Source organism: Panthera onca, chromosome A1 (genome assembly GCF_046562875.1).
Source record: "Panthera onca isolate mPanOnc1 chromosome A1, mPanOnc1 haplotype 2, whole genome shotgun sequence".
Taxonomy (NCBI): domain Eukaryota; kingdom Metazoa; phylum Chordata; class Mammalia; order Carnivora; family Felidae; genus Panthera; species Panthera onca.
The window spans coordinates 109193282-109217698 of NC_138339.1; the positions used below are offsets into that span (position 1 = coordinate 109193282).

Below are 24417 nucleotides of genomic sequence, written 5' to 3' on the forward strand. Positions count from 1 at the left end.
TAAAATACATGACACTTAAAAACTCTTTGGTACTTCCAAGCCCTACAGACTTGATTCCCATAGACCACCACCTACTTCTACATGCTCTTCAGGGCTTTCTTTCTCCTTTTGTTTCAATGAGACATTTTTGGGTTCCTTTTGCTTTAGTGTATGCAAAACAGAGAAAGTCAGGATCCTTTTTTTTTTTTTTCCAAACTGTATGACTCCTTCACCATCCAAAAGTTTAATCCTCTTTTGAGCCTTACTTTTGACTCTAGAATTCCAAAGGATTCCCCAAATCACATAAAAATCCACACTATAAGGATTTGGACTTTGCCTGCTTTTCCTAACTGGTTTGCTAGTAACACCAACATACATTTACATGTTTATCATTTAATTGGTTACCTTGTTAAACTCTCTTCATAGCTGGTTTGTTGATTTTCCTGGACTTTTCTGGCATAAACATTCATTTAAATGACTAATGACTCGCCTTTTCTTTGCCAGTACTTAATACCTACACTCACTCAAATACACCCTTGCTTGTTCTCATCACATTGGCTAAAAATTCTATGTGACAGACTATCACTGAAAATTTTTATCCTGCTTCCTAGGTACCCAGATAGACCACAACTCCCAGTCAAGAGAATGTGAACAAAAAAGATGTGTCATAACCCATTCTTTTTCTCTCCAACTAGACAGAAGAATCATCAATATATCTGGGTCATCCCTGAATGACTCTGTGAATTACATACCCACTCATAATCTTCTTTTTGTACTTTCCCTGAGTAGGAAAAAAAACAACAACAAACTATTATATTGAGATTCCAGGGGTCTGTTCTAGAAGGTGGCACTCTCACTTTGATCATTCTCAACAGTGGTATGTTTGTGTTTAGTTTCAAACAGTCATTTAAAACATCACGTTAAAGTCATATTTTTTTTTTAGGGATCCCTGGGTGGCTCAGTCCGTTAAGCATCCGACTCTTGGTTTGGCTCAGGTCATGATGTCACGTTTCGGGAGTTTGGGCCTGCTTGGGATTCTCTCTCTCCCTCTCTCTGCCCCTCCACTTGCTGTCTTTTGCTCTTTCTCAAAATAAATAAACATTAAAACATTGTTTTTAAAGAGTCCCATTACTCTATTCCTAATTCAGTAAGAGTTTTTACAGGAATAAATGGTGAATTTAATGCTGGGTTAAATTTGCTAATGGTAACTTACTTCTCTGCATCTATTTTCATAAATACAAAAATTTACTATTTTCTTTCTTCTGTTTATTATTTTCCTGACATTCCCACAGTTTTTTTAAGTTCTATCTTTTCCTTAAAATGTGACAGCCCAAAAATAAGAAAAAAAGGACTGAAGGAAAAATGGGGAGAAAGAAAAAGGAAAAAGGGGAGAGGAGAGAGAGAGAGAAGATAAGCTGCTGCTGAAAGGATGTCATTAGCAATATTAAATGCATTAAACTACACATTTTTGTAAATTGATAGTACATTCTAGTAAAACCATTTAGAAAACGAGCAAATAAGAAACACTGTTAATGGAAAAATTTTTGCTTGTTTTTAGAAAAATGGGGAATCCACTTAAAACTTTTCTTTCATGATTTTTAATTGTTAACTTGTTTGGCAATTATATTTTATGAAAAACTTGTCCATTCTGACAAGATTTTCCACTGACTAGCCAGGAACTGCATGTATAATCCCTGAAGCTGTATGTGACTTTTTACCTAATATTTTATATTTATGTTCACCCCCCCCCCCCACATACCTCCTCTTTATTCATATTTCATGAACATTTTAAAAAGGCATATTCTATTTATAGGATAGAATTTTTATTTACAGGAACTAAATTAAGCTTACTGGTAGTATTGTTCAGTTCTGTCATCATATACCCAGTAGGAGACCGTCTTAGGTTCAACTAAACCTAGAGATCACAAGACCACCACTGGCTATCCTTAGCACCAGTTTACTCAGAAGGCCAGAGGGATGATAAGATACCACAAAATGGTAATGTGTAGGAGAATAAGTTTTGTACCAATAAAAAAGTTATGACCATAGGTGTGTTTTTAGAATCCTATAAAAATATGCTGCCTTTTGAAATGAACCTTTACCTGTTTTATAAAAGCATTTCTCCTGTAAACCAATCATAGCAATAAATTAAGGACTATCTTCATGGAGTTATCTCTAACATTAAAAAAGATCAATTCTAATATATAACTAAATTAATAATAAATTCTATAGAAATAATAGAAATAAATAATACATAGAAACATGTCCTCCTTCCGTTCACGTTATCATCAAAGTAAAAATGATTATATAACAAAGTGTAACAGAATGTTTAGGGGTGTGTGATCAGTATTCCTAAATTAAGAAACAGCAGCCTCCTAGACATATCTAAGTGTGTTAGTGCTCAGCACTGCCTTTGATTCTACTTCCTTTCCAGAAATGTCATCACTACTCCTGTTTGCCCGTTCTGTGAGACAATAGACTATAAAACCAAACATATTCCATAAGACATTGAGCCAATTATATGCAGTTTCCAGGTGATACAGAAAATGGAAAGAGGACAAAGAGAAATAGGAAAAACCAGATGAGATTTCTAGTTACAATTTAAATGTCACCTTGGATTAAGTTTTCTGAATATCACTTATTTTTGCCTACACTGTTATTAAAGGTATTGAGAGATGCGAACATCACAAGTGTAAGCCAACCTCACACAGGACACACCTGCTTCCTTATGTCTCCTTATTGTTCCAACTGCCTATTTGGTTCCAAGAAGTGAGATCACTGAACACATCTTAGGAGAATCTCAAGTCTTTTGATAAAATGCTTCACAAGATCAAGCTATCAAATGAAAGGTTAAAAAGTTAAGTGCTATAAATAAGAAATGCTAAAAGGGAACCTGTAAAGGCAATAAAGTTTAATAACGAGTCAGTGCTCTCAATCTATTTCAAAAACTGGGATGATCACTTCATCAAATTGTAAACCATCAATAATTTATAAAAATGACAGAATATGATGGGAATGAATGAGGGCACAAAACTTGCCATCATGACCATCTGCTGATACAGCAAAATCATTCAAGAAATTGCAGTATTTTAAGACCTGCACTAACCCACTAGTTCTGGAAAGGGAAATACTGTTCTCTGTGGCTATTTAGCCTAAATTGACTAGAGTACTTGAAATGATTTCATGCATGATTTAAATAAACTATGTTGTGTATTTATTTGTGGAAGGAGGCCTGGTGCAAAACAAGGAACTCACAGCCGGTGCCTGTACTACTGAATGACACATAAAAGCCAAAAGGAAAACTAAACAAAACACCACCGTTGCACGAACAAAGATGTAACACACTGACAAATAATTAGAAAACACCACAATTCAAGCATTTCAAAATATCTGCCCCACTTTCACCAGTATAGTTTACTTAAATCTCAGAGAACTAAACCTATTAACGTTTAGATCACAAAAAATGAAATAAACGACAATCAGAACATCTACAACACCCGTGAGATTTAGAACTATAAATGAACATGTACCAATCTCTGAGGGTTACCTTTGGTTTTTGTTCAAGGAATACATCCATAGTGAAATAAGTACACGGAGAGCTTTAGAACCAATTACAAAGCAGTGAGTTAACATGGAGGTAACCAAATGCCAGATCTTTCCTGAATGAAGGTCACCCAAATCTCCAGTAGATAGCTCATGTTAACTGCTGACTTAAGGATTTAAGAAATTTGCTAACACTAACATCTAATTCGACAAAAAGTTAGTGAGAACCCATTTTGTACCATTCTAAGTGCAGGGATTCAAAGATAAAATAAATCATGGTCCTTGTAATGCTAAACGCAATGAAAGGGGGAGGTTAAGGTAAGATGAAAATTAGTGGTGCAACACTATTTTTTATATTAAATGGTAAAAGGGCTGCTGCATCACCTGCTTTTTGGAATGGGGTAGTTTGTGTGTGTGTGTGTGTGTGTGTGTGAGAGAGAGACACACACACACACGCAGGGGGAGATAAAGGGAGAATGTGTGGAGAGGCAAAGAGGACAGACAAGAAACAGAAGATACTTCTCTCAGTTACTCAGGTTTAAGGAAAGCTAGCTGGACATGTGGACATATCAAATGGCATCAGTAATCACTGAGTGGAAGCAGTTAATTTGTAGTGAAGTGAATGGGGAAGGGGGCTAAGATCCTGGAAATGGAAAATGTTATAAAATTCTCTTAAGTAGCAGCAAGCCCAGCAACACTGAAAGCTTGCCTCTTTCCCACCCTATCAGCGTGGCTACGCATGCTCACCAGCACTTGTCATTTCTTGTCTTTCTATTCTAGCCACCCTGACAGGTGGTGTCTTACTGTGGTTTTGCTTTGGTGACAACTTTCTGATGGCTGCCTATTCCTACCAAACAAAATCCAAATTCCTAGCTTCCTATGGTTGCCCTAACTACCACACATTTATTATTTTATAGTTCTATACATGAGGAGTCCAGAACCATCTCACAGGGCTAAAATCAAGGTGTGTCAGCAGGGCAGCTTTCCTTCCCGAAGGCTCTAGGGGAGAATCTGTTGTTTTGCTTTTTCCAGCTTCTAGGGGCTGTCTTCCTCTGTTTTCAAAGCAACAGCAACACCTAGATAATCTCCTTTACAATCACCTGATGAGCAACCTTAATTCTACTTTGCAACGTAACCAAACATATCCATAGGGGGATGTAACCTATTCACAGGACCTAGGGATTAGGACGTGGAATTCTTTGGGGGATGAAAGGGATTATAGTTCCCACCACACTTATCTGGCATATCGGGCCCTATACAACTTGGCCGCTATTTGGTACACAGTAGGTAACTACATCAATGTTTCTGAAGAGACACTCCTCCAACTACCCAATGTTCAGTGGAATAAAATGAATTATTACTCAATTATGAGTACTGTAGGATGCTTAGCAGCATTCTTGGCTCCCACCCACTAAATTACAGTAGTACTTCTCAGCCTTGTGACAATAAAATATATCTTTAGACAATGCTCTAAGTCTCCTGGGGGGTGGGGGAATAAAATAACAATCACTTGAGAATCACTCTTCTACAAGGACCCACTGTTTGCATTAGAAGCAAATGTAACTGCGTGTAACTCGCACAAGGACATAAAGTAATTTTCACTGTAATGGGTTAGTAAAGAAACTCATTAGTCTCTTCATTGCAGTTTCTTCCAGGTCAGAAAAGAAGTGGTGGGGAAGAAATTAATTCAGCTTTAAGTTGAAAGAAAGTCTCAACACTTAAATAGTTTCTATAACAAAAGCCTTCTCCCTTTCTATTTGTTTTACTTTAAAGTGTTTTATTTTAAGGGGACAATCCAAGAAAAATTGGATAACTTATTCATAGGATATTCACATAGACTATCACATGTGAGATACAAAATAAGTATCAACTGATTTGTGCAAAAGCAGTATTAAGGTCTGTCACAGATCATTTCACCTTGCTTGGGTTCATGTAAAAATGAATGACAGTGGCTAGGAGAGGGGCGCCTGGGTTGCTCAGCTCAGGTCACGATCCCACAGTTCTTGAGATCGAGCCCAGTGTTGGGTTCTGCGCTGACAGTGTGGAGAAGTCTGTTTGGGATTCTCTCGCTCTCCCTCGCTTTCACCCTCCCCCCCCAGGCTGTGCTCTTTCTTTCTCTCTCTCTCAAAATAAATAAAACTGAAAAAAAAAAAAAATTGGCTAGGATATAGTGACATCCAAACCATTTAATAAGTAAATTCCTTAGTTTAATAAATCCCCTTTCAGCAGAAGTAATGTTTCATTTTTGAACATATCACTGTATACAGGAGAATTAAACTATTTTTAGATAGTTTTAAATTAATGGAAATAGACACGTTCTTTGATTTTCTTCATTTGACCCTGAATCATGGTAGTACACCCTAGCTTTTGATACAAGGTATGTCTTTTATTTCAGTTAGGCTGAGACCACAAAGAAGCAATTGTTTTCAATGCATGCTTGAAAGAACAAGATGGAGTATTATGAGATTGATCTACAAAATATCCTAGAAGGAAAATAAACCTGCAATTCTTAGCATTAAAATGGCCAAAGTCTTAAGTCTCTGACTTTCAAACAATATGGTTTTTGGTGTTTTCTAATTAGCATTAACTCCCATTTTCAATTGAGATTTTTAAACAATTCTTTAATAAAAGTGTTCAGTTTATTTTAAAAATTATATAATGATAAATTTTCAAGTAAAATAACCTCAGAAACATCATTAATGTGTAAAAAATACACTGTTAAACTGGAGTAATTAAAATAGTAAGGTCAAGGGACTACAAATATGGATTTCTGAAATAAATCTAGGCAAATCTGGCATTGTACTATCTGACAAAGGTGGTATTTCAAAACAGCAGAAAAAAGATACACTTTTGATTAGTTTTGTGGCACAGGAGAGCTGTATCGAAGAACAATGGACACTCTCCTCCACTCCTTTATCAAAAACATTTCCACTTGGATTAAAGATTTAAATGAAATCAATAACACGAAATAAAAACAAGAGAAACGATGTTCTTGAGCATGGGGTAGCGTTTCCATAAAAACCAGATAAAACAAAAGCAAAGTGAGAAAACAAAGTCAAAAGTGAACAAACTGCTGACGATTAAAGAAGATGACAACTACCACCACTGAAAACTCACTCACACAATGAAGCCCTCTCAAAGGGCAGTGCAAATCTACACTGTTTACGCCCAAAAGCTAACAGCTCATCTTTCCAAAAATGAGTCTGATGAAGTAGGTGTGGGGGTACGCGTGGGAGTGAGAAGCCCCCTGATAGCTCTAAGGGAATATCTGTGAAATGCAGGAGAGACCACAATGTGCAGAACTTTACCAGGACTCAGAAAACAGAAAAACTACCCTAAACCATGATACGCAAGACAAGCAATGTTTATCTTGCTCAGTCTTTTAAGACCACTCATTTAGGTCCATGCATTCCAAGCAAAGACAAGTGAGGAACTGACCTGACAGTCAGTTGGGACTTAAGGACTTAAAATTAAGACCACTGACTGTCCCTGTAACACGAATCGTTTGTAAATTCTGACCAATCCCTGACAAGACCATTCTAAGACTAACTCCAGCACTCTCAATCTGATAAAACCCCTCCATGATTTACCCACTGAGACACAACTTGTGGTGCCACCAAGTGTGCACTCACCCCTGCAACAACAAGCTCATCAGTTTAATTCTGCTCCTGGTTTAAAAAACAAAAAGCAAAAACCAAACTGAATGAAACACGGATGAAGAATGAAGGGCTGATTTCTGCATCTCTAATGAGCTTCTTCAGGTTTCTGATTATACTCTAAACTAGGTGGCATAAAACAACTAATTTTTAAATTTTGAGGAATTCTGTGGAGAAGAGTAAGAACAGATGGTCTCTTCTCCACGATCTATGGGCTTCACTTGAGAAGACTTGAAGGCTGGAGGGGAATGACACTCTCCTGGGGAATCATCTATAGCGTTACTCATTTGTGTGTCTAGCAGTTAATGTTCACTGCGTAAAACAAGACTCACATTCTCTTTGTGGACACTTGGTACCTGGGTTCCAAGAACAAATGTTTCTTGGGAACAAGGCAGAAGATAGATCTTATGATTTGACTCGGAGGGCAGAAAGCATCAGCAAGACTGACCAACTTCAAGGAAAGGAAATAGAGACCCAGAGAGCGTGCAAGTCACCCTGCCAAAACAGCATGTGGAATGGGACATACTATTATGGCCATTCTTGGAAAATACAATGTATCACAGAACTCTTACTTTAAAGCAAAAAACGAACAATCAAATAAAATTTCTAATAGAAAAACTGGGGTGAAGAAGGTAAGAAAGGAATATAAACAAACTATAAACATCTGGAAAATGCTCAGCCTTGTTCATAATTAGAAAAAGTACATTAAAAAACAAGTTACTGCTTTCTAGCATATTGTCCAGGGTGTTGAATAACTCATACCACCAATGGGCACATACTTTTAAATTCTTAGTTTTTCCTTAAAGTGAGAGCCTGGCTTTTGAGAAAATGTATGTCAAATACCCAAGTCTAAATCACCATGTTTCCCTGTCAGCCATTCCTCAATGTTCAAATGGTATTGCATGACAAAGACGGATGATTTAGCTCACAACTCTATTGCAAAAGTACTTTTCCTCATGACAACCGATGTCACAGAGAACATTCCCCTCGTGACACAGAAAGTATTTAAAAATGCATACTTGAGAGTGGTGATGTAATGAAACTGGTCATTTGTACTACTTCATCAAGAACATTCCTCAATGAAAATGGCTTTAAAAAACAAACAAAATGTGAGTATACGGTAGTAAAAAAGAGGCTGATTACTAGCATAGTTTGCTGCCATCGCCTTTACTGATGCTCAAGGGCCAGCTGTTATACCTGCCTTTGGGTGGGGAATGTTGTTTTTCCACAACCAGTGCAAATGCCCACACGATGACAAGAAAAATACTATCTTAGAATGGCAAATACTGTCATCACTCATAGTACTGATACATAATATCACTTATGAAATAAGAATACTCTTGGGGCACCTGGGTGGCTCAGTCGGTTAAGCGTCCAACTTCAACTCAGGTCACGATCTCATGGTCCGTGAGTTCGAGCCCCATGTTGGGCTCTGGGCTGACAGCTCAGAGCCTGGAGCCTGCTTTGGATTCTGTGTCTCCCTCTCTCTCTCTGCCCCTCCCCCGTTCATGCTCTGTCTCTCTCTGTCTCAAAGATAAATAAACGTTAAAAAAAAAAAAAAAAAAAAAAAGAATACTCTTGAGCCCCTAGTTGTTTGCAAACTACCTTTGGAAGTGCTGTTCAAGAACTGGGTACTGTATGCAAGCGATGAATCACTTAATTTTACACCTGAAACTAGTATTACACCGTATGGTAACTGGAATTTAAATTAAAAACTTGATAAAGAAAATTAAAAAAAAAGTGCTGCTCAAGAAACGCATATGATGGAGATCCATTCAATGGAATGTGATCAAATACAGCTATTCAAAGAAATGATGCAAATCTAAATGTATGCATATGGAAAAATGCTCATGCATTTACCACATTTAAAAATAATCAAGGGGCGCCTGGGTGGCTCAGTCGGTTGAGCATCCGACCTCGGCTCAGGTCATGATCTCACAGTTTTTGAGTTTGAGCCTCATGTCGGGCTCTATGTTGCCAGCTCGGAGCCTGCTTCTGATTCCATGTCTCCCTATCTCTCTGCTCCTCCCTTGTTCACTCTCTGTCTCTCTCTCTCTCTCAAAAATAAACATTAAAAATATTTTTTTAAATAATCAAGAAGCATAATCTTTAAAAAAAAAAGATTTTATTTTTAAGTAATCTCCACACCCAACATGGGCTTGAACTCACAACCCCAAGATCAAGAGTTGTGCAATCCACTGACTGAGCCAGCCAGGTGCCCCTTTAGTGTTTACTTATGAACTACATACAGATGTTTATATATGCAAATGTTTGGAAAGAAATATGTCAGTAAAAGGCTATCTTGGGGAAAGGGATTTCATATCATATAATTAATTTTGTGGTTTTTAAAAGAGTATAGGTTATTGTTACAATTAAAAACAAAATCTTCAGGGTGCCTGGGTGGCTTAGTCTGTTGAGTGTTTGACTCTTGATTTTTGGCTCAGGTCATGATCCCATAGTTGTGGGAACGAGACCCGCCTGGGGCTCTGCGCTGAGTGTGGAGGCTACTTGAGATATTCTCTCTTCCTCCGCCCCTCTCCACTACTCTCACTCTAAAATTAAAACAAAACAAAACAAAACAAAAAAACACAAAACTTCAAAATAGGAACTTGCTACGCAGAAGGATTCTTTGTAAAGGCTCTTTAATTTCCCCTCCCTCAAAAGACAGGCTCCTTCTAAAAACATAATTAGCATTACTGATAATTTATTAATAAAAAGAAGAAGGAAAAAGGAGGAATAAAAGAAAGAAAATAGTCTCATGTTCACTGGAATGTTACCTAAGTTATTGAAAATGCATTCTCCGAAAGGAGGCCATATTCTTCATGGATAAACACGAAGACTTTACTTAGCGTTGAGTCTAATACCACACTGCCAAAATTTCCAAATGCACATTGGCAAAGTTACTTAACTATTTTTGATTAAGGTTTTTAGCAATAATTCAGGTAAATAAATTCAATTCAAGAAGCATTGAGGTTGCCTATTTTCTAAAACTCAAGAACAATATTGAGGTCAGCAAGCAATTAATCTGAAGTCTCATCTAAAAACAAAAACTCAGAAGCCATTACTTTATTTAGTTTCAAGGGCATTTTCAATGGCACTTTCTTTTCCAGCATCTTTTGATTGTGATTATGTAGCCTACTGTGAAAGATCTCAACCTCTGTATCTCAAACTATTTTTTTGATTAACATTTTAGCTTGATCACAGAAAGAACTGCTTTCTCAGGAGGATGCCTGGTTATCAATTTGTGTCTTTATTACATCTCTGTTGAATTATTTCAATTCATTGTTGCCCATCCTCTTGAACTGTTTTAATGTCATTTTCAAGCATACACTTTGTAAGAGCTGAATTACCTATTAAAACAGTGTATTACTAAGATTTGGGTAAGTTTAACGTTGATTTTGAGCATCTCACTTATAAGGAATGCTACGTTCAATCTACAATTTTGAAATATTTTATACAGATATCCTTAGGTAAAGTTATGTGCCTTAGGACAACCTTTTTTACATTTCAGCATCATCTGGAAATGAAGATAAGGATGCATTAACAACAGCATTAATAGGTAATTGAACTTAGAGAATGCAGACTCAGAGAGAAACATACATAAAAAGGAAATCCTCTCATTGTACGAAACCGGCTTTGTAATAAGCTAATGGTATTCAATGTCTGTAAAGAATATGTATTTATTACCAATCAATATACACAAGAAGATAGGTTCTGTGGGTATACATAATAGTAGAGGAAATACTAATTATAATGATCAATACTTTGGACATGGTGAGCATACAAAAATGTATGTTGAATAAACACAAAAGAGAAACCATCCATTTTGAAGAAGGTACTCTTGCCATTGTGTTGAAGTCAAGAGCAAACAGTTGCATAACTGCAGCAGGCAGGAATATAGTATTTGACAAAGAGTTAACAGAAGTGTTTTCAAGAGAATGCAGAAGGGTGAGGATCTGCACACAATTTTAATAAATTAGATCTTCTATAATCAGATTTGGCTGAAAATATGTGGGTGACAACCAACACAGAAGTGACAGCAAATAAGTCATATGGATAAAAATTACTTTAATAGTACAAATGCTTTCTTTGCAAAACCGGAAGCAATAATTTGTAATCAGAACTCTGCAAACTGCTATTTAATATTAAAATTTAAAAACTAAATTTCTACGAGGCAGGGGCACAAACACAAACTGTACCTCTTCATAACAGCTTCATGAGACATCAATAAAAACAGTCACAATTCACAACTGGGATCTACTTGATGTTCGTAAAAAATCAGTTCTTGAGTAGGACTGCTTTTTCCTACTATCGATCTACAGACTTTAAAGACCACTATGTATCAAAGGCTGAAGAAAAAACTGAAGTCATCTCAGCAATTCTGAAGTGAAAAAGGAATCACAGGGCAAAATGGAAGGGAACAAATGTGAGTACTTCTCCTTTGATGGTTATAAATAAAGCACTCATGCCTACCCTTTTGTGGCTTCATTCAAGCAGTAGCATGAAATACACCTAGTAGTGTAAGATAAATCTGACACTATCAGAGATTTTCTGTGGTCATCTACAATACTGTTATGGATTACGCAAATGCTCTATAAATACTCTGCATTGTTAAGTAAAAAAAAAAACAAAACAAAACACAAAAACAAACAAAAAAAACACCTAGAAGACAGAACGCTATCATCCACTGTCATCAAAATAAAATTTGATTAACTTTACAAATTAACTACTGAGTAAATACAAACAAAATAGTTTTTACTTTCAATTTTATTCTAAAAGATTCAGTAAAGAGAAAATTTTAAAAAGTTTTCTTTCAGTATTTTAATTTTTTTCATGTTTCTTATTTTTGAGAGAGAGACAGAGCACAAGCGGGGAAAGGGCAGAGAGAGAGGGAGACACAGAATCTGAAGCAGACTCCAGGCTCTGAGCTGTCAGCAGAAAGCCCGACGCGGGGTTCGAACCCATGAACCATGAGATCATGACCTGAGCTGAAGTCAGATGCTTAACTGACTGAGCTACCCAGGTGCCCCGCTTTCAGTATTTTAAAGATGCTGTTCTGTTGTCAGCCCATCTGCATAGTTTCTGTTGACAAGTTTGTTATCATTCTTATCTCTTATCCTCTCTATATAATGCATCTTTTTTTCCTCCCTGTTTTAAGATTTTCTCTTCAACACTGGATGTAAGTAGCAAGTTGATTGTGATATGCCTTGGTCTACAGTCTTTTTTCCTGTGCTTGGGGTTCTCTGAGTTTCTGGGACTTCTGAACTCATAGTTTTCATTAAGTTTGGAAAAATTCTGGCCATCATTTCTTCAAATATTTCTTCTGTTCTCCTTTTTGTCATGCGGGGACCTGTGTGACTTGTACATGAGGATGCTTGCACACGTCCTACACAGCTTACCTCCCTTCCTTTGTTGGGTTTTTTCCTGTTTCTTTTTGGAGAGTTTCTATTTCTGCATCTTCAAATTCACTCATCTTTTGTTTCCTAATACTTCATCTACATTAACCCCACCAGATATTACAGATTTTAATCGCTACAGGTTCATTTCACTTTTTAAAATATCTTTAACATTTCTATTTACCAGATTAATCTTTCCTCTAGCTTCTCAACTGAGGGAACACAGTTATAAAAACTGTTTTAATGATCTTTTCTACATTTCTACCATATGTATCTATTCTTGGGAAGTTATAAGTGATTGACTTTTCCCCCTCAGTAGGGAGACTTTCCAGCTTCTTTGCATGCCAGTAGGTTTTTACTGGATGCCAGGCATCATAAATTCTGCCCTATTAGATACTGGAAATTTTTCTAGATGACAGTCATGAGTTTTGTTCTAGGATGTGATTACATTGCTTGGTAACAGTTCAATTCTTTTCAGATTTTGCTTTTACCTCTGTTTGGCAGGATCAGAACAATACCTAATATGGGGATAATTCTGTACCAACACGGACACACACTTGTGAACCCTCTACCTAATGCCCTATCATTCCTGAGGGTTTGCACTCTGACAACATTATCTATTCCTGGCTGTGTCAGCTCAGAATCCCGTTCCCCTCAAAATCCTTCCTGGAGGCTCTTTCCCTGGCCATGGGTAACTTCTACACTTCTATGTGCTGATCAGTACTCAGCTAAAGACTCAGAAGGGACCCTCCCAAGATCCCCCAAGTTCTAAGCGGGCTACTCCCTCCTCTTTGGTAATTCAAGCCACTCTGGCGTCTTCCAGCTTCATCTCCTCAAATCAGAGAGACCAGCAGGCTCCCTGTGCCCTCCCCCCGCCCCAAGTGGGCTCCCTGTGCCCCTCCTCTCCCTCCAGGTAGCAAACTGTGGCAACCAGAGGGTTTGCTTTCTGTTTCCCAGAGATCATTATGCTTCATATTCTAATTTGCAGTATCTTAAAAAAAAAGCTGTTTCACGTAATTTTGTCTTGCTTTCAGTGATTGTAGGTAGAAGGATCATTTCAAAGCCTGTATCTCCACCTTTGTAAGAAACAACCCCAATTTAACAAATTTACAATCTCAAAAAAACAAAGGAAATTATATCTCTTGTCGAAAGCATCCATGATGCGGGGCAAGGCTTCTCTCCTAAATCTGCCCTTCAGACCTCATCTTCGACTCTCTGTCTTCTTCCGACACATAATACTCAGTTCACACCAGCACTGTACCTGATGCATGCTCAATGATTTGTTCAAGAAAACAGATAAAATATGTATTAACCTGAGAGTCATCCTCTTATTTTTAGGACACAGAAAGCAAACTGGAAAGGAATCTTTGGAAACACTGGCTTGTGAAAAACATACTCTTGCTATGGAAACCATGAGCGATATATAAGAACAATTCTCAAGTGAATTGAAAAAAAAAAAAAAAAGCAACAAGAATAATCCCAAGGTTCTCTTACTTTTGGGCACTATCTGTCTCCCTGGCCCCCTAAGCCCAACCTAACTATTTCTCTCGGCAGCCTACATTTCATTTGGCTCGTGGCACGGAAACACCATGCATAACCAACTAGCCAGACTTAAAAACAATTTGGTTCTAAGTGCTTCAATGTTCGCTCACTATCTATTCGAGACAAAGAAAGCCTGTGGGCCAAGTGAAGGAAAATCAGGATGGGAAGACAACACATACTGCGTATCTGAAAAAAACCAAAGTTCCATATCTAAATCCTACAGGGAAAAGTAGTAGAAACAGTCAAGAGGTTATCTTCAATTGATCTTTTATTAGCCCCTAAACAAACCTTATAAAAGGTATATATCACCTCTTCCCCATAATGTACATCCTCACCCAAATCTGTGTACAATCTCAAGGTGTTTCTAAAACTCCCCTGGAAATCAATAGACAGGCTGAATTTTAGGTTAAAGATTTCCGCCTAAATAAATACAATACTGATCCTAAAATTTACCTCGTCTTCCAGCTTCTGAATTAATAGTTGTGAAACTAGGGACTTTGGATGTTCCCAAAGCCAAATGTACACTTGGCATTTTCCCAAGTCTTTATTTATACGTTGTTATTAGAACATTGTTTTTAGGGACTGATACTCGTATACCCTGAAACATTCCCCCCACCCCGAGGAAAGGTATGGTATAAATGCACATAAGGTCTTAAAATTCTCCAGTTTCTATTTATCACATAATTTTTGGCACTAATTACTCATAACAAATAATATTAAATACTGTCATTCCCTTAAAATATTACTTACAGATTACAAAGTAGCTTTTTACAAGATGTCCTGTCGGGCACATTGTTAAAGCAATAAAAAGCTTGAAAAGACTAAAAGCCACATGAACAACAACTTTGGATGAGAATCAGGTTAACGGCTAATAGTATTCTGGAGTGTTTCCTGGATTTTATATAAAGACCACCGATATGATGGACCACAACACACAGGATACACAGTTCTTGCCAGGATTAATTAGCTATAAAGTCAGTTAGGAAAATTATGCCTGCATGGTATTGCTGCTACTTTCCCATTGGTGCTAATAAGCTTCAAGAAGAGAAAGGAGACAGTAGGTTATGGATCTAGATTTGTTTTGGGAATGAAAAGAGGAGAGATTTCTGTCATCTTAAGGCAGAGGGAAACAGATCCGATGACACTACCCTCACTAACTTGAATAGGTGTCCAAGGACCCAAAGAAAACAGGGGTATATTTTAGAGTCAATCTCTTCAAATGAAAGGGAAAAAAAGGGGAAAAAAAAGTTCTAGTAGTATATTATACATAGTATGTTAAGGTGCTTTAAATATTACAGAGAATGCCTTAGTTTAAGAAACTTTAATATGTAATATAAAAAATGCTTACTCAACAAAGCTTTACAGAAATATACAAAGATATAAGCACATACACACACAAACATAAGTGACACATGTATCCTAATCTCAAGGAGACCACAGATGTGAGTTGCTAGGTTACATGAAACAGAAGATGGTATAAGCAGTTGACATGTACAGAGAAGATGCTAGGTAAATCCAGGAGAGGGAGAGATTACTTCTATACCTGGGCATGGGTGAGAAGGATGATCAGTGAGTAGAGACAGCGTCTCATGAGGAAAACAGTAAATAAGTAAGCTGAGGGAAGGGAAAGAGGATTAAGGGGCTACTCCACATGTAAGGACAAGTCTGAGAGCTCTGTAACAGAGGCAAGAAAACCTCTGATACTCATGGAGACAAGGCGTCTGGTTTAGGAGACAGAGCAGGGTGAAGAAAACAAGGCGCAAAAGGCTGGGTGGAATCACGATGTCTATAAAAGACGGTCAGGGAATTTCATTCCTATTACAGCGGTTCTCAACCCTGGCTGGACACCAAAATAACAAGTGAAGCTTTTAAGAAATACGTAAGCCTGATTTCTAGGCCCACAAACTTAGTAGGTCTAAAGTGGGGAGGCAAAGATTATGACTATGGCTTGTCCAAAGTTAGCAGCAGCAGAAAAACAAGAACATTTAGGTTAAAAGGTGGGAAAGTTAGTGAAAATAAGAGAAAGTTGATAAAAAGAGTGTGAAAATGAGAACAAATTACAGGACTCCAGATATAGGTACACCACAGAATTTTCAGGAGACATGGTATGGTGAAGAAGAAGAGGTTGTGATGGGAGAGGAATGTCAGAGTTCAGGATTTTGGATAAGGATCAGTTTCTAATTAGGATGAAGTCAAGAGGTAGCAAGAAAGCAGGGGTGAAAAGTGTCATGGAACTGGCATGGTAAGAAAAAGCAAAAAGAAAGCTCTCTAAAGTCATAACCAGCCTGACAATGCAGGCAAGTTGAATAAGAGTATTTTCAACAATCCTATATTTACCTTGATTACTCAATGTGATAGGGCAAGGAATCTCAAAAGACAGTTCAGAAATACCAGTAAAATGATGCCTTAATTTCATATTACTTGCAAAATAAAGTGTTTTGTTTATAAATCATGAACTTCAAGATTACTGTTAGTTAACTAAGAAAAAAAAATCATAGTACCTTATCAGTGACAGCCAAATACAATTCTTTTACTAGGTCTGTTGAGTTTTTCTAGAGGTAAATAAATGAGAGCAGGAAACAATCATCTGACTGATTCTTAGTGGTTAAAATCACACTAGGAGGGTTTACAACCTCCCAACTCAATCACTAGCCTAGGATGCCCTTCCAACATTCTATTTTGACTGAACATTTATGAAACAACATCACAGAGTATTTTCAAATGAAAATAAGGTAACTTTCCTTCTGGCAATGTGCTCCAAATTCTACTAAGTAAAAGTCTAAAGGAAAGCTGATGGATTTAATAGGCAAAGAGAAGTTCTGGGGGAAGAGGTGATGACAGGAGGAGCTGGAGGAAGAGAAAGGAGGGCAGGAAGGCAGAGGTGTAGTGCAGGCTGAGGTGGTCTGGTCTATCTACTCTGAGAAAGGGGAAAAACATGTTAGCTACCTATAAGGCTCTGATTTTCAGACAATTTCATTCCCATAGTGCAGCACTTCTGTCCCTTTCTGATCCAGTGCTATATCTGACAACAGCAGCACAGGAGACAATACTCACTTGAAGGCAATATACAAGGCCTATTCAGGATTTATGGTATTTGCCAGGAGACTTAGGGTCTGGATATGAATTTAGCAAATAAAATACAACCCAACCTAAAATACAATCAACTTGCTTAGATGTGCTACAGTCAAAGCGGAAAACTGTGATGCCAAGTTTGCCAATGTCATTCAGCCCACAGACACCTGATTGTATCCGAAATTTAGTTCGGCGAGACTGCAGATTCTGCTTGATTTATATAAGGTACAAGTTAAAATTTATTTAAAAACAATTTTTTTTTAATGTTTATTTATTTTAGAGACAGAAAGAGCACAAGCAAGGGAGAGGGGCAGAGAGAACTGGAGACAGAATCCGAAGCATGCTCCAGTCTCTGAGCTGTCAGCACAGAGCCTGACGCGGGGCTCGAACCCATGAACCGTGAGATCATGACCTGAGCCGAAGTCGAACACTTAACCAACTGAGCCACCCAGGTGCTCCAAGATACAAGTTAAAATTTAAAACTCTGATAGTCACATAAAAATTTGAGGCTATCAAAAGCTAAAGACTTGATTACAAACCAGTAAAAACGTCACGTGCAGAGCTCATTCAGCAAACAGCAACTTAAAAGTACAATGTGTTAAAATGATATTTTCACTGGTTTGTAATATGGCATACATGTTTTCAATTCTAATATACTTCTTGAGACAAATAATGGAAAAACAATAGCTCATATTTTTGGACTAGAGGGAAGATAGTTCTAAATATTTCTTCTAAAATACATTAAGATATAAGATATATTCCCATACAGGGGGCTCCTGGGTGGCTCAGTTGGTTAAGTGTCCAATTCTTGATTTCAGCACAGGTCATGATCTCATGGTTCATGAGACTGAGCCTTGCATCGGCTCTGAGCTGACAGTGTGGAGCTTGCTTGGGATTCTTGATCTCCCTCTCTCTCTGCCCCTCCTCTGCTCTCTCCCTCTCTCAAAATAACATACTAAAAAAAAAAAAAAAAAAAAAAAAAAAAAAAGACATAGTCCCATAAGTGTACCTAAAAGATGAAAAACAGATCAAACTCACTGCAAGTATAAATGATCTTAAAAAGTGTTGGTCAAGAGAAATGGTATTTCTCTTGAAAAAATTAATCAAATAGGAGGCCTGCAAACATCTATTAACACTAGGAAAAGAGAAAAAAGTTGTTGTCAAAGAAGTGAGGGGGACAAAACCCCCTACATTCTTTAACTGATTTATTAAAACAGGGTAAAAAATACTTCTTAGGAACACTATATATACAGAACTTCCAAGTTTCATGAACATGCTACAAATTTAGAAAACTACTGTAATATTTATTACTTAATCTAATAAACCTTCATAAACTTGACATTGTTAATATACATAAATAATTTCTTAAGACTATAAGCTCCATTACCCTTAGGGTTTATATATTTTGTTCACTCCAATATCCTCAATTTCAAGAATAGTGTATTATGTAGTGGGCACTCAACAAATACATAAAGATTTAATATTTAAATATAGTAAATACTCACTGTTACAAAATAATTACCATCTGTGTGAATTATCAGTAATGTCCTCCCTGAAATTGGGCATTCCTCACAGTCATTTCTTTAGCTCTGGGTTACAGTTGTGTCAATAACTGCAAACTACGTTTAATTGTCAAAGTAAAGCAAATGTACAAATTAATTAACTACCTGTTTCCTAGCCATGCCTACCACAAGACATGACAAACTATACTAACTCTACAGATCTAATTCCAATTCCAGTGACTTATGGTAGCTGAGCTGTATTTGAAGCTGGTAAATTTCCCCTCAAACGTGCAGTTCTCATGCATTCTGCAATTTTAGCAAAATGGTATGTGGGATTTCTGAAAACATTTAGAAAACGTACAGAAATTTTAGAAATCAAAATCATAAAGAATGCCTCAGGCTAGGAGTCAAGAAAGCTCAGTTCTAATTTCAGGCTTTACCTAAATTTGTAACTCTTGAGTAAGAGGTTACTTCTCTGTGGCCTGGTTTCCTCATCAGTATCTGGTCATTAAACTATTTTAAGGGTAAATAAGATGAGATTCTAAAACATTACTTCGGAAAAAAAGGATAATGTTATGTAGATACGGTATTACTATTATTACTTCAAAGTCACGTGAAACAATGATGTTTGGATAGACCGTTATTTGTGCTACCGCACTATCAGCACAGGTGAATGAGAAATTAGTGCAGTTTTAATAACGTTCAAACTTATTTATATTGACAAACTTACTCATATCAACTAAAGCATCTAGTAAGTATATATAAAATTAGATTATTACATACAGAAGCAGATCACCAAAGTATTTCTGGGGCTTAAACTGAGTAATACTTAACATGAAAGAATGATCAGAAATACCTCATTAACACAGGCTACTTACTATATATCAAATACTTCCTTAATGCTTTCTTAGCCACTTCCATCAACTTGCCAGAAAACATTAATATGCTCAAAAACTTCAATTTGGAAAGTACACCTTACAAATGCCTAGTAAGTCACACATCACAGAAAAGAAATTATAAACAACTTAAAATGCTAATGTACTAGCTTAATTTTTTTTAACTTTTTTTTTTTTAATGTTTACATACTTTTGAGAGAGACAGAGAGGAAGAGCTCAAGCAGGGAAGGGGCAGAGAGACAGAGAGACAGAGATACAGAATCTGAAGCAGGCTCCAGGCTGTAACTGTCAGCACAGAGCCCAGCGCAGGGCTGGAACCCACAAATGGCGAGATCATGACCAGAGCTGAAGTCGGACACTTAACCAACAGAGCCACCCAGGCACCCCTGTACTAGCTTAATTCTTTATGGAAGAGGTCGCAAAATTGTCATTCTACTCCTAGAGCATACCAGATACAGAGAGACCTTAGAAATTAAATGAAATGCTTTGAGCTGCATTTGATCTTCTGTTAATTCCCCCCAAACAGGTAGTATAGACAGGAGATGAATGAAAGTGGACAAAATCAAAAAGTCTGGACAGCTTCATAGCTTTCCTGAATGGCAATTCCATCCTTATTTAAAACGAACCATGAGAGGGGCGCCTGGGTGGCTCAGTCGGTTAAGCGTCCGACTTCAGCCTGGGTCACAATCTCGCGGTCCGTGAGTTCGAGCCCCGCGTCAGGCTCTGGGCTGATGGCTCAGAGCCTGGAGCCTGCTTCCGATTCTGTCTCCCTCTCTCTCTGCCCCTCCCCCGTTCATGCTCTGTCTCTCTCTGTCTCAAAAATAAATAAACGTTAAAAAAATAAATTAAAAAAAAAATTAAAAAAATAAAACGAACCATGAGAATGGTCATAATTCGATGTAAGCTGATCAACCACTTTCCTGAATTTCCATCACTGCCGGCTATCCTCTGCCAAAGCAGCTACTGAAATGGCAGACACCACATTTTAGGGACCACTTGAAGACAACAATGACAGTTAATGAATCAAACTTTCAATCATGCAGTCTTGGAACCAAGCAGCTGTACTTTTTCTTCCTTGTAAGTAAATATTTTCACTTAATATGAAAAACCCTTTGACACTAGACTGGTTTTTCTTTTAAATAATAATTCAGAATCATTTACCAGCAAACACCTCCACTTTTTAAAATTATAACCAAGGGACATTTAGCTAGTTCTTAAAAGATTTCTTATGATAAACATAACACAGTCGAACAATATAGTTACTGAAAGAAAATGCATTATTTATACTTGTAACCCTGAAGATACAGTGCAACTAATATTGTTACTGAAAAGTTACTGAAAAATTCTCATGGTATTCACAATTAGACTTATTCAAGGCTAAGATATGTGATCCCAGCATTAACCATCAATGCTGTGGTATCCTCAGCATTAAGACTAAGATATAGCTTAGTCCACCTTAGTAGAGATGACAATATAAATCTACACTGAAAAGCTACTGTGACGACTGATTTCAAACAAAATCAAACATTTGAAAAAATAATGATTTTTCTGTAAATTATTACTGCCTATGATTAGAACAATAATGGTAAAATAATCAGCTCTCAAACAGTATTTAAAATCACAAAACTGAATCAAGGAACTTAAAGTGCTATTTCTGAAACTATGCTCTTACACTGCTCTTTAAGATAATGTTTCACTTGCCTTCAAAATCAAGTTAGGATTACAATTAGTACTATATGATGTTACTGAGGATTCCTACAGGATGAAAAACAGATCTGAGTAGATTAATGTGCTAAGAGTAGATCTACCAGACTACAGGATGTTAACAGAGTGTGCACAAAAGCTGACAAATGAACAGAAGCAGAATACCCATTACTCATTACAAGTTTAGAATCCTATGAAGGAAGACGTTATATTTTTCTGTAACACCAATTATATTTTTAATGCTTAAAATAGCGGAGGTGAGAAAAGAGAAAAGACAAACTGTTAGATGATACTGAAAGGCTATTGTCACCCTAATGAAAATGCCAAGTAAAACGGATTAAAACGTAGCACAGTTTAAAAGCAAGCTGTCAGAGCAGCGCAGCACCAGCTATACACTGAAGATGAAGCCCCTGAGGGTTAGTGTGGCGTAAGTAATTCGAGGAGGGAACATCGCAAGCAGCCTGAAATAATGACAGCTAAAATAATGAGACACCCCTAATTACTAGCTGTTCGGCATCATCCCATGTCCATTTCATATATTAATTTAGTTACTCTACTTTCGAGGGATATTAGCGTCGTTCTCAAGTACAAATGAGGAAAGAAGGCACAACAAGATTAATATTGGTGAGGCCAGGAGACTAGAATGGATTCCAAGAGGAAATGGGAAGAAGTTTACTTATGTAGCGATTTTTATATTCATGGGTCACAGTAAATATTTAGAAGTTCAAGATTATAAATAATTTTAAAGGCAAAATATTTTAGATGTTTCTGATTTATTTTCCTACCTAGCAGTTAATTTAAGGTAATTTTTATAAAGGCCTGTGATTATCTGAGAAAAAATTCATTGCGAAAATTCATGAAGCAATTTCAGTAATTCTCCTAAAAACAGAAGAACATGCATCACAAATGTGTCGAGGGTCACAGGTTTTCAGTAAGTGAAAGAGTAAATCTTCTGTTCTCCTAAGACAAGAAAAAGTGATTTCAGATTAACAGTTAAACTCTACTTCATGTACGAGGAGCAAAATTTATCTGTGTTAGGAGTACACTCCAAATTTCAAAGCTCAGCTTACATTAATTCTACAGTAAGGGATGGAAAAAGAGATCGAAAGGTGGATGAATGGACCAACAGACAGTTTCTTTCAGACCTAAAGAATGTGATAATATATAGCTCTCCCAAATTTTAAAAGCAGCTTTGGTAACTTACCATTTTTTTTCTCTTATCCTGTTCTGTGGGTGGTTCTTCATCTTCTGTTACTTTTGGTTCTTCAAGATGAGACATTAACATACAGCTACATTAAAAAAAATGTTTTAAATAAATCAAAAATGTCCATAACATGTTAAAACAAACCCTGAAAATCACTCAGAACATTGTTTCTGTGTCCGAAATCTGAGGAATAGCTAGAGAAGTTAGATTCGTAATTTTAAAAAATATTTAACTGCACACAAAGACTTAACTACAAAAATACACCTCACTTTTAAAAAAAAAAGGGTCACACAAAAATACCGTAGAACATTTTACTTGAGAATTTAAGGTAGCAAGTTGCAAGGAATTTATATATACATGATTTTTAAACCATACGTCACTTGTCATAATAGCAGTAATTTAAACAATACCATCATTTAAACAATACTAATTATGCAATAAACTACTCTGCTCTTCAAGTGACATTACTATGCTATAAGGAACTTGCCCTTGATGGCACTTGTACATGCAGGACAGTTATAAATCATTTCATTTTGATTATCTGCACGACTGTTCTTCACCATTAACAGAGATAATAGAAATATAGTTTCCTATTCAGTTAATAGTTTCTCTCTTCCAGGGAGATAAGAAATAAATATTGTCTAGTGAATCAAACTGATGGAATAAACCTCACTGCTTCCTAATTTAGAATAGTACAATTCAGTAATTTATCAGTCATAGGTTTCTAACTAATAAACTGGGGCAAAGAAAGCTTGGTTTCTCTTCTATCTTGTAGTATGTACAGAAGAAACCTAATTCTTAACTCAGTTGTATAAATAGCCTTTAATTCAAGGTTAAAGACAAGTGCTGACACCAGAAACTTGATCAGGCTCACTCTTGCAGGGGACATGAGTCTCCCTTCCCATTCCTCACCACTAAAGAAAACAATTTTTGCAACAACTACCTATGACCCAGTCAGTGCACACCGGTACGATAAAATGGTAAGAACCTTAAACTGCAATCAGGAACAGCAAGAGCTTAATCTCTAACTCACTGACTGCATGGTCTTAACCTCTTGAAGCTGCAATGCTTTCATCCACCATGATATACTATGATGTAACACAACTAGTTGGCCAAGGAACCCTAGCACAAAGTGAGAAATTATGAATTATCCCAGCCCAAACACGATTCAGTTAAGTGAAATGTGTAGTAAACAATCTCAATCCCAGTTTGTATTTTAGAACTGAATAAAAAGGAGTTCCTATACTAGCTATTTTATGTCTGCTGCAGATCTGAATTCTAACTGCAATGAATGTGGCTCTCCTTCCTTCATCATATTCCAAAATCTGCTCATTCACTTGTAGAGTAAAAAAATCTCAGGATGTCTGGGTGGCTCAGTTGCTTAAGTATCAGACTCTTGAGTTAGGCTCAGGTCATGATCTCACAGTTCTTGAGTTAGAGCCTGCATCAGGCTCTGCACGGACAGTGAGACCCTGCTTGGGATTCTCTCTCTCTCTGCGCCCCTCTTCCGGTGTCGAAATAAATGAACTTAAAAAAAAAAAAAATCTCTGCTCTCTCTTCTCTAAGTTAAATGATTTATCACATAAATAATGGAGTATATTCTGAATATAAATATACATTTACACATATATTTTCTCTCCACTGACTAAAAATTACTGAGAGGGCAGAATATTTTTCCTTTGCAATTCTGCAAACTGTATTCATTTGGGTCTCTGGAAGGTGTAAAGTGGGGAAAAAAAGTGAATTTGAAAAACCCAAAGATGAAATTCTTTCCTGCAGGAAAATTTCTAATTAAAAGTCAAATCTTATTTTTTTGACAAAGATTAAGGATAAGGAATCATGATTTATATAAAAGGCATGTGGGCCAAGAATGTAATAATAGTAATAAAATAGTAACAGTCTAAAATAGGGAAGACTAATATG

General features: G+C 36.8%; 1 protein-coding gene across 1 annotated transcript in view; it reads right to left on the bottom strand.

The window, feature by feature from the left end:
* IPO11 (importin 11) overlaps window positions 1-24417 on the bottom strand; it is a 198499-nt gene that overhangs the window by 9176 nt on the left and 164906 nt on the right. The window contains exon 29 of the mRNA XM_060635693.3: window positions 22495-22579. Coding sequence (XP_060491676.1) covers window positions 22495-22579 — 85 coding nt within the window. The remainder of the gene's footprint in view (window positions 1-22494; window positions 22580-24417) is intronic.